The sequence below is a fragment of the Pongo pygmaeus genome, chromosome 11, assembly GCF_028885625.2.
Source record: "Pongo pygmaeus isolate AG05252 chromosome 11, NHGRI_mPonPyg2-v2.0_pri, whole genome shotgun sequence".
In the NCBI taxonomy this organism is placed as follows: domain Eukaryota; kingdom Metazoa; phylum Chordata; class Mammalia; order Primates; family Hominidae; genus Pongo; species Pongo pygmaeus.
The window spans coordinates 29,434,847-29,446,848 of NC_072384.2; the positions used below are offsets into that span (position 1 = coordinate 29,434,847).

The 12,002-nt window shown below is 32.6% G+C and overlaps 1 protein-coding gene across 3 annotated transcripts in view; it reads right to left on the reverse strand.

The window, feature by feature from the left end:
* The window catches only part of DPP10 (dipeptidyl peptidase like 10), a 704,745-nt gene that overhangs the window by 67,326 nt on the left and 625,417 nt on the right, over positions 1–12,002 (reverse strand). For all 3 annotated transcript variants that reach the window (XM_054478149.2, XM_054478150.2, XM_054478151.2), the window contains 2 exons: positions 8,962–9,083; positions 7,552–7,599 (listed from right to left, as the gene is read on the reverse strand). In XM_054478149.2, coding sequence (XP_054334124.1) covers positions 7,552–7,599; positions 8,962–9,083 — 170 coding nt within the window. The remainder of the gene's footprint in view (positions 1–7,551; positions 7,600–8,961; positions 9,084–12,002) is intronic.

The following is a 12,002-nucleotide window of genomic DNA, read 5'->3' on the forward strand; positions in this document are numbered from 1 at the left end:
GCCATAATAAATTATACTTTCTATAATTGCTAGGTTTGACTTGCTATTATTTAGTTAAGGTGTTTTGCATCTAAATTCATGAGAAAATTTGATCTTGTTTTTTGTCTTCCTAATATATATGTCTGGATTTGGAATCTGGTCAATACTTGCCATATATATATACATATATATATATACACACACACATATATATATACACACACATATATATACACACATATATATACACACATATGTATATATACACATATATACACACACGTATATATGTGTATATACGTATATATACACACACGTATATATGTGTATATACGTATATATAACACACGTATATATGTGTATATACGTATATATACACACACGTATATATGTGTATATATGTATATATAACACACGTATATATGTGTATATATGTATATATACACACGTATATATGTGTATATATGTATATATACACACACGTATATATGTGTATATATGTGTATATACACACACGTATATATGTGTATATATGTGTATATATGTATATATACACACACGTATATATGTGTATATATGTGTATATATGTATATATACACACACGTATATATGTGTATATATGTGTATATATGTATATATACACACACGTATATATGTGTATATATGTGTATATATACATATATACACACGTATATATGTGTATATATGTGTATACACACACACGTATGTGTGTATATATGTGTATACACACACACGTATGTGTGTATATATGTGTATACACACACACGTATGTGTGTATATATGTGTATACACACATATGTATGTGTGTATGTGTATATATACACACATATACAGACATATATACACACATATACACACATATATATACACACATATATGTGCGTGTGTGTGTGTGTGTGTGTATATATATATATATATATTTTTTTTTTTGAGACGGAGTCTCACTCTGTTGCCCAGGCTCGAGAGCGGTGGCTCGATCTCGGCTCACTGCAAGCTCCGCCTCCTGGGTTCACACCATTCTCCTGCCTCAGCCTCCCTAATAGCAGGGACTACAGGCGCCCGCCACCATGCCTGATGATTTTTTTGTATTTTCAGTAGAGACGGGGTTTCATTCACCATGTTAGCCAGGATGGTTTCCATCTCCCGACCTCGTGATCCGCCCGCCTCGGCCTCCCAAAGTGCTGGGATTACAGGCGTGAGCCACCGCGCCTGGCCTGCCTTAAATTTTTAAGAAGAGTTTGTGTAAGCTTGGTATTAATTTATTAAATGTTGCATAGAATGCACCAGTGAAGCTAGCTGAAACTGGAGTTTTCTTTGTGAGGAGAATGTTAATGGCACATTTATATATTGTATTTCTTCTCGTGTGAATGTTTAGCGATTTGTGTCTTTTAAGGAATTTTTCCATTTCATCTAAGATGTCAAATTTACTGGCATAAAATTACTTATAATGTTCCACTATTGTCATTCTAATATCTACAGCATTTGTATAGACATCATCTCTTTCATTAATGGCATTACATTTTTCTCCTTTTCTTCATGTCTCTCGCTAGAATTTTGCCAACTTTATTGATCTTGTCAGGGAAGCAACTTTTGGTTTCATATATTTTCTCTACTGCTAGTCTATTTTCAATATCATTTATTTCCTTCTTACTCATTTTTTATCTCCTTTCAACTTTGTTTTAATTTGCTCTTATTTTTCTAGTTTCTTAAGGTGAGAGAGGAGATTATCAGTTTTAAAACTTTTCTTTTTATACAATAAGTTAGAATCATAAATTTCTTTCTAATCACAACTGTAGTAACCCCTAAATTGGGACCTGTTGTGTTTTTATTTTCCTTTGGCTCAAAATATTTTCTAATTATTTTTTATTGATCAATTTGTTATTTAGAAGAGCAAGTTTGATGACAACATTCTCACTTCTTTTCTTCTTGAAACTTTCTTTTTGTCTTCATTTTTAAGTGAGAAATATCTTCTAGGTTTGTTTTTCTATTAAGGATTTTTGTTTAGTACGGTTTGGTTTTCCGTCAGCATTTGCAGTATTTTGTTCTGTTGTCTTGGTTTGCTTTTTTCTGATGAGATGTCTGCAGTCATTCATTTTTACTATGTGTATAATATGTGGATGTAATGTGTCTTTTAATTTCTGATGATTTAAAATTTTTTTCTTTATCATTGGTTTTGTATAATTTGCTCATGAAGTGCGCTAGTGTGGTTTTATTGACATTTATCTTGTTTTCGTTATGTTGAAATTTTTTTAACTTTTTCATCAGATTTAGAAAATTATTGGCCATTATTGCATCAAATATGTTTTGCAAGTCTCCTTGCCCCATTCTGACTCTAATTACAAATATGATAGATGTAGGTATTGGCCTATGGTTAATTTAGGTTCTACTTTCTTCATTCTTTTTCTATTTGTGTCAAGAAATTTTCTACTGATACTGTTTCAAGTCCACTGATCTTTTCTTCTGCAGCCTCTAATCTGTTTTTAGTATTTTCCAGCGAAGTTTATATTTCAAATATTTTATTTTAAATTCACATAGTTCCTTTATAAAAATATATTCTTTTTTCTCTCTACGTTCATTCTTTTCTTGATGGCTTTATGTATTTGTAACAGCTAATTTACTGTATTTGCCAGTGATTTCCATCATCTCTGTCATTTCTGAGTCTGTTTCTATTCACTAATCTTTCTCCTATTTATGCATAATATTTTCTACATTCTTCACAAAGCTGGTAATTTTTTATTAGATACCTACCATTGTGACATTTACATTTTGAAAGCCTGGGTTTTGTTGTGATCTTTTAACAATTGTTGGACTTTTTGTTCTGGCATATGTTGTAGGCAGGTTGACCATTTCAAGACTTTTAAAGAAATCTTTTTAGTGTGTATTTGAATGACCTTTGCTCTATGGCTAGTTTAGCACTACAAAAGGCAGGACACTTCTGGGATCTCTTCTAAATGTTCCACTACTCTGCTGATTATAACTTGAGCACATCCCACCACTCTGTGAGCTCCGGCATTGCCCACACTCATGAAGCATCTTCCTGTGCATACTCAGCTAGGTATTTTCAGCAGGTGACTCAGGGTGATCCCTCTTCCAGCCCTATGCAGATGTCTTTCTCCATTTGGCTTCTTCATTTCCAGTTCCATCTTTCCATAAGCCTCAATTCCATAAAATTCCATACCATTCCTCAACATTCCATAAGCCTCAATCTTTCTGAATATCATTTTCTGTCTCCTCAACTCAGGGATATCATTGTATTATGATTTGTTTATTCCTTATTGCACTGGAGTTCAGAAATTTCTGTTAACAAGAAAGCCAGAGAACTTACAACACTAATTTTACTTGTTTCCTTCTATCAGGGATGAGAGACCCATGCTGGCTATTGTTGAATATCTGGAAACAGTTGATTTGTATATTTTGTCCAGTTTTCTTTATTCTTTATTATTATTATTATTAAAGGAAACAAGGGAATCAGGTCTATTTCCAGTTACTCCATGGCCAGAAAAAAAAAAATTAAAATGTCAAAGGTTTGTCATTGAACAAATATGATTGAATCCAAACTACTTAGAAAAAAGTAAGAGTTATAATCCAATTCCAGTCTGCCCCTCTGGCCTTGTATAGTTTTGCTTTTTTAGTAAATGTTTTGTTCCAGCTATGATTAACAATGTTTATCTTGCAAATGTGAACATTTTTATGTGTTCTTATGTTTGTATATACACATTTGTTTTTCTGAAAATGTCTTCTCATTGACTTCCTCTTGTCCTGAACTGTGTGCACTTTTACTAGAGAAATAATCATAGACCGTTATAAGCATGTAATTTTATGTTTCTCCCATTGGACTATGCTGTCTATGTGTAACCTCAGGCACATCAAACTACCTCTTTTGTAAGTAAATATCTTCCCCTATAATATATATCTGGAAGACTAGATGTTCTAAGAGGTTTTTTACATGTTTAAAATGTAAAGAAACTCTGATTATTTAAACATTAGTATATTTCCAAAGAAGCTATCCTAAGCATTTAATTTTAAATGCTTAAAAAATGGTGAATATTCACTCAGAGAGACTAGAAAAACAAGAGCAAACCAATCCCAAAGCTACAGGAGGAAAAAAAAAAAAAAACACCTAAATCAGAGCTGAACTGAATGAAATGAATTCGTGAAAAAGCATAAAAAAGATCAACAAAACCAAAAGTTGGTTCTTCGAAAGTATAAATACAATTAATAGACTGCTAGATAGCATAATAAAAAACAAAATTCAAATAAACACAATCAGAAATGACAAAGGGGACATTACCACTGACCCCATGGAAATACAAAAAGCCTTCAGAGACTATTATGAGTGCCGCTTTGCCCACAAACTGAAAAACCTACAAGAAGTTGATACATTCCTGGACATATGCACCCTTTCAAGACTGGACCAGGGAGAAACTGAAACCCTGAACAGACCAATAATGATTTATGAAATTAAATCAGTAATAAAAAGCCTACCAAGTAGAAAAAGGCTGGAACCAGATGGATTCATATTCAAATTCTATGAGATGTATAAAGAAGAGCTGCTACTAATCCTACTGAAGCTAATCCACAAAATCAAGGGGAAGGGATTCCTACCCAACTCATTCTGTGAGGTCAGCATGATTCTGATACCAAAACCTGGCAGAAACACAGTGAAAAAAGAAAACTTCAAGAAAACAGTGGCTGGGCCTGAAGGTCAAGGGTGAAGATTCCCTTCAGTCAAAGGTCACAGCCAACCTGTGGTGACTCCATAGGAACAGTGCTGGTGGAATAAACAACCCAGAGCAGTTTTCTCCCTCTTTCCAGTTGCCTACAAGGTTTCCTTTGGTTGAATCCAGTTGGAAGCCATGGGGCAACAGAACCTAAGTCATCTATAGAAAGTACTTCTAGGCCAGAGAACATCGAAGAGAAGAATTGAGAGTTAAAATTTGTTCTGGAAAAACAAATGGAAGATGCCCGGGGCACTGAGTAATATTCCATTAAAATTTATTTACAAACTCCCATTATTTGTTATTTATAATGTCTTTTTCTATTTTCAGTAGCTTTGTCATAATATTCTCCATTTAGAATTATTTTCTCAGTATAAACTACAAAAATGAAAAAAGATACAAAAGAATTAAGTTTTTGCCAGGCATGGTGGCTCATGGCTGTAATCTCAGCACTTTGGGAGGCTGAGGCTGGCAGATCACCTGAGGTAGTGAGTTTGAGACCAGCCTGACCAACATGGAGAAACCCTGTCTCTACTAAAAATACAAAATTAGCTAGGCGTGGTGATGCATGCCTGTAATCCCAGCTACTCGGGGGGCTGAGGCAGGAGAATTGCTTGAAGCCAGGAGGTGGAGGTTGTGGTGAGCTGAGATTGCACCATTGCACTCCAGCCTGGGCAACAAGAGTGAAATTCTGTCTCAAAAAATCAAAAGAAATAAGTTTTGACTATTATTTTTAATATGTTATAATTAACATTTCTACCACATTCTATCTTTATGAGTAATGTAAATTTTTAATGTTATTAATTTGTTAGGCAAAATTACATGGCAGTAGTTTCTTCTGCACTTCTTTGATAACTAGTGGATTTAAAGGTTTTCCGTGCTTGTTAAATATTTTCCTTTTTCTTGTTTTAAATTTTCTCTCCATGCATTATTCTACTTCATGTGGCCCAAAAATGAGTTATGACTTACTCATTGGTATATTTGCTTTCATTGACTCAAAGATTTAGTTGCCATTGACTATAAATTTTATCTCCCTAAGTAATTATCTTTTGAAAAGAAAATTAAGCACTTGACCACTGTTCATAGCCTTTTTTTGTTTTTGTTGACCTTGAGACAATCATGATTGGCTTCTGAACAGGGAAATAACATGATTTCCCTTAGACAAAAATGTTTTGTAATTTGCAGCAGAAGTTATTAGAAAAGACATTGCCTTGTAACAATAGGATAAAATTAAATTAAAATCAGATTGGAAAATTTTTAATCATCCTTTGTTAAAGGCAAGATATACAGTGTAACACAAACAGTTATTGATTAAGTGTGTCCTATATGTCATGAATATTACTCATCTTCACTGCAAACACATTTGTTTATTTGCCTCGGAGGACATTGATCTTATGAGATGTTAACACACTGTCTTGGATCCCACAAAAAGCATGTGATAGACTTATTTTATACACTAATTGTTCTATCTATGAGATTCAACCTTCTTTCCATTTTATCAACCATACTGTCTATGATCATTATTGTTGCTGTTAGAGTTAATTTTGAATATATTTGATTTGCTTAACATAACCTTTTTAAGGTTTACACTGATGACGGAAATAATGCAATAAATAGAAACTAAAATGTGTGCTAAACCATCTTCCAGCCACACAAAAACCCAACACAAATTTAAAAATTTCTTGTTGCCTAGTGCATGTACTAAGTGTCCATATGACATTATTTGAAGAATATAAATGGTCTTGGTCTGTTTTCTCAAAATGATATTTGTCATTCAACCTTACACTTTTTTTACCTATATATCTTCTAAGTCAAGTTACCTGACTCCTACTTAAATAAGAGTACGCAATGCAAGCGGCAAAAGCACAATAGAAAAAGTAGCTGTTATATTGTAGTGAATTACAAACCCTATTCTCGAATCAGACTGTCTCATTTGATCCCTGGTTCTGCCATTTATTAGTATGACTCTGGCCAAGTTATTAATACTTAACCTCTTTGAGACTAATTTTTCTCACCTGTAAAAAGCGATAATCAAATTAACTATCTCGGAGGTGTTCTGAAGTTTAAATGAGTCAATGAATATGAGCCATTATTAGATTATAGTAGCTGATGTGAAATCATCACAGAATAGAAGCACTGATTAAATAAAACTTAAAAAATGAAAGAAGGATAGAAACATGGAAGAAAGGAAAGAGAAAGGAAGGCAGGATGAAATCTGGTTATTCATTTTTCAGATAAGCTCAACCATGTATTTATTTATCTACTTTACTGTAACTTCTTGAACACGACACCCTTTCAATGTACCCTCCAACTCTGTTACAATGTTTGGCAAAAGTAGGTGATCTCCTAACAAATATACAAATGAATAAATGCATAAATGAATAAGTGCATATACAAAACTAGAAGAACCTGGATATCTGGAACAAACAGGATAGAAAATATATAACATATCATATTTTTCATAATTTTCTGAAATGTCTTCAAAATGTTATTCTGGAGGAATAACTTATGTGAGGCCCAGGAAAAAATGAACCAGAACATTAAGAGGCCAGTAAGCTAAAATGTGCCTGTTTCTTCAATAACTCCGTTTGATTTAGGTAGTAGATATCCTATTTCGGGCATATAAGATTCACCTCCCGCCTGTAACATGGCTCACATCGCTTGCTTTACTGTTTCTCTTACATACATAAGGTCAATTTGATGATATACATGCAGCTTTCCTCATGGTGGGGATTTTTTGAAGAAGAATTTATAGAGGATATGACTCAGAATAGAAAATACGATGTCTAATGCCAACCATAACTATTCTTAATTGTCTTCTTGTGTACTCACTTGCTGGGTTGTCCGTACTATGTAGGCTGACCACTGGGACCCTTGGGCCTGGAATTTAAAAATATGTGTATAAATATTTTTAAAGATGCCTAAGTAATAATCATTAGAAAGTTTACATAATAGTTTTTTTTCCCCCAAATGGAAGAACTTCGTGGTTAAAACATAACAAAACAGAAACCAGATAACTAGCTTTCATTCCTATTTATAAGCATTTTATTCAGAAGGGTAAGAATACATGAGAAGGAAGCTATTTGCAGAGATTATTGTTAAGATTCTCTCTTCCCCCAAATGCTCTGTATTTCTATGTTTTTAGCCAATTCTACATGCTTTCTCTTTATCTCTAGTCTTTTATAGACTAGCCACTGATGTTCAGAAAGCTGATTCACACAATCACCCCTCATCCACCGATCCAAGACCAAATTCTATTTGCCACTCAGCCAAAAAAGAAAGCATGCATATTTGAAATAGTTCATCCGTAAGAAAAGTTTAAAATTGGGTGGTAATTATATATTAATTTAAAAATACGTTAACCATAATCTTCAAATATTTAAAGTACACTAGGTAATTTGTTACTGTAAAAAGTTATCTTGAAACTTCACTTCTCTAAGGAATCCCATCTAAAACTAATGTTTTTTTTCTTTTTTTCCTGGTGTCATTAAACAAGGACTTCTTTTTTGATTACTTCATTTCATATATCAAGAGAAAAACAATGTTAAAAAGTAGGTCTTGGTATATCTCTCATTGTGTCTTAAAAAAGGACAGCTTAATATATCAGCTGCAGTAGTAGCACTCAACTCCTCGTATTATAAGAGGACACATGAGTTCTATTTAATCTCTGGAAAATACAGTATCATATTAAAAGGAAAATGATTTCTATGAATATATTGTAGAGATACTGTATAAACATGTAAGACTACGCATATTGTTACAAGATAGAAGAAATAATAATTATGAATGTAATTGCCCAGAACTGAAGAACTCTGAAGCAGGGGAACTCAATTTCCATAGGTCCTAAATTTCCATAGATCCTAAATCTCTTAACAACCAAAGCATTGTTTTAACAAGAAGACTAGACTATTACTTTTCCTAAAGACTAGGTAAATTAGTTTATGATTGTGGCATGGCCTCGCTGATATAAATATATTTATTCACCTTTTAAAGTTGCTTATGTTCAAATAGCACTTATTAATTATGTGTGCATGTTTATTGACTTATTCTCATTTTTTATTTCTATACAAAATATGTAAAAAATTGTATCTCAGTAAATCTATATATAATGTGTATCCTATTAACAAAAATTTATAAATTAAGATTATGAAATCATCTAGAGTAATAGTTGCTGATACCAACAGATATTGATCAAATACAATGAATAAAATATATTATATCAGAATTCATGTATTATCTTACCTTCACAGAATAATAAGAAATGTTGATTCATGGGACTAAAACTGGCATCAAAATATGTGCATTGTTCTTTCATGAAATTACATGAAATGCATTGGCGATTCAATAATCCTTCAGTAGAAGCACTGGAGAAAGGAAAAGGAAGTTATTATAGAAATGCTATTATTCTAGGCACTTGAATGTGTGGTGTTCATATTTAAATATAATATGAACAGGGGAGTTACATCGGTGCTTGCATAGAGGTTCATTGTAAACTATGAATCACCATATACATAAAAAGTCAACTTCTATTAGTAATGTTAAAACATACACATTTTTCTTAATCTATTAAAATTAAAGTTATGTATTATTTTATGTATGTAATATGTATGCTTGTATGTATGGCTATAAAGAAAGAACTGATTTCAATGAAACTCAAATTAACTTACTGTTTTTTACATTTTTAATAGATATTTCCGTGTAAAGTCTTAAAGGGAATTTCCCACAGAGATTATTCAATATTTAATTAATACATACTAATTGAAAGAAGGAAAACACATTTCCACAAGTCAAACGAAAACATCCAGCTCATGATTTTCTAAATTAAACATTCTAAACATTAGAATTTGGTATCAGTGCCAAATTTTCCCCATCTTTTACTTGCAGAAAAATTACTGATTTTTAAAAAGTTACATTTGTATTATAACACATATAACACTAACAACAATATACACTTTGAGATAATGAGGTGATAAAAAGAAGAGTCATCACCATCTTTATTTTACAATAATGGTGCTTAAGGTTACAAGAGTTGAAAAATTAATATAAGATTAAATTTCATTTATCAAATTGTTTATTTAATAAATAAGTCTGAATGCAAAATTTGGTAGGTCAATGGATGAAAACACTGTTGAGAATACCTTTAAAAAAACTTGATCAGACAAAAGGTCTCAATTTCATTTTGGAATGAAACATGATTTGTGGTTGTATATTTACAAATGAATAATATTCATGTTGATTTTGATGTGCAATATGCTGTAGGTATGGGGATTGGAACAGGGGTGTTAAGGCAGATACAAGAAACAGTTCACAAAATCACTATTCCATATTTGAAACACTGTGAGATGATTACAATCCAAAAATTTTCTTATAATACTCAAAACAATTAATATATACTAAGCACAAATCATATTAGTTTCACTCATGATAACTTATAAAATATTCATAGTCAATTTTTTTCATTTTATAAAATTTGGGTTAAACCTGTATAACATAACACTTGTCATTTTAAGCATTTCTAAGCATACAATTCAGTTTCATTAATTACATTCACAATATTGTACAATTTTCACCACAGAAAAGCCTAGAAAATATCCCAGTTGCACACAGCTATTCAGTGACTTACTAAGATTTAAAACCTTTTTCTCTCTACTCTTCCATAAAGTTTTTAGATCCAAGTTCCCTGGAGATTTATGTGGTATTTTCTCATTATTTAGATTATGAGATTGCTGAAATAAAGAGACGCAAATTTTGAGGCAAAGAAATTAACAATGACTACGGTAGCAGTCCTACTCCTGCAGGGGTGCCTAGTGCCATATATTAAGTCAACCAATGATCATTTTTATAGCCTGGGCAAGACATTGATTGCATTTACTGGGTCAAACACTAACATTATCTTACAGTCAAGCCAACTGTCATTTGATGAGCTATTTAAGGGAAAATTTATTGGTACTACATTTTCTTTATAACACTGTTGACTACACTAGTACATGTCAAAGATATATTGACTGTTCTGCCTCAGTCACTAGAAAGATAAGACAAGCACACAAATCTAAGAAGTCATTATGATTCAAATCACATTTTAGACTAATAATGGGAAGAAAGATTGAGGCAGTTCCATTTGCTGAACTTGACCAAGTCTAATCTTCTGATGCTGTCATTTTTCTTTGAGTTTTATAAAGTGGGAGTCTTATAAGATATAAAGTGTTTCTACCTCTCTAAGCTACAGTTTATGGCTACCGATATCAATCATAATGTATGTTTCAAGAAAGATAAGCTTTAGGTCACCAAAAGAAAAAGTGACCAGTACTTTGATCAAGATCCCAAATCCAAAATTCAAATCACTATCTCTCTATAAATAGTTTTACTTCCTGGAAATCAGAATTAAGAACGTGGGTTCCAGGAGGTCCACGAGAATAAACTAAGAATATAAAAATGATGTATTAAGAAAGGCGATTAAAAGGACAAGGTTGCTTCTGATGAAAACAAATTGTGTATAAATAAGAGTGTGGGGGGTGATGGAGAGGAAGTCGGGGTACTTTAAACATGCATTTTTATTCTCAAAGTCAGTACTACTCAGTAAGAATTAGTGGTGACACTTCTTCAAACATGATGAATTTCCCCTGAGAATATGTCATGGCAGTTTTGACACTTTAAAAATGGATCTGTGAAATGGAAATTAGAACATGTATATGAAGTCTAGAATTAATAGGTTGCTTGCCAGCCAAAAATAAAAGTCATTTTTGTGAGATCCTGGTGAAAGCTTTCTGAGCGAGGAGACATTTTAATACTAAATAGGTGTGAGCTTAAGCCTTTTTTTGAGTGTAGTTTTGCATTTGGGAAATTGAACAGATGTAATTATTTTCCCATATATTGCTTTATTTTAGCAAGCAATGAGTGTTCCTTATTTAAATAAGGATGCCTCCTCCTGCAACAATCTCACTGGGTTTTATGAATGACAAGACAAAGAGGCAAAGCTTCCTGCTTGATACACTAGACTAACTGTTCACAACAACATTATATTGTACAAGAATAAATTTCACCTGTGCCACATTAATGCACTGAAAATTCAAAATGAGACTTAGCAGAAGATGAAGGCACAAGGGAAAATATGTAAATGTCTTTGATGTGGAGAGCTGAGAGAAACAAGCCACAAAAAAAGATATTAAGAAACTGCAAAAGCAGGTGAAAAAAAGAATAAGGAGACAGCAGAGCAGGAAGGAGCAAGCAGGGCTCCATTTTCTCCAGTCCTGTCAAGGGAGAGACTGGTGCAAGAGTGTGAAGCT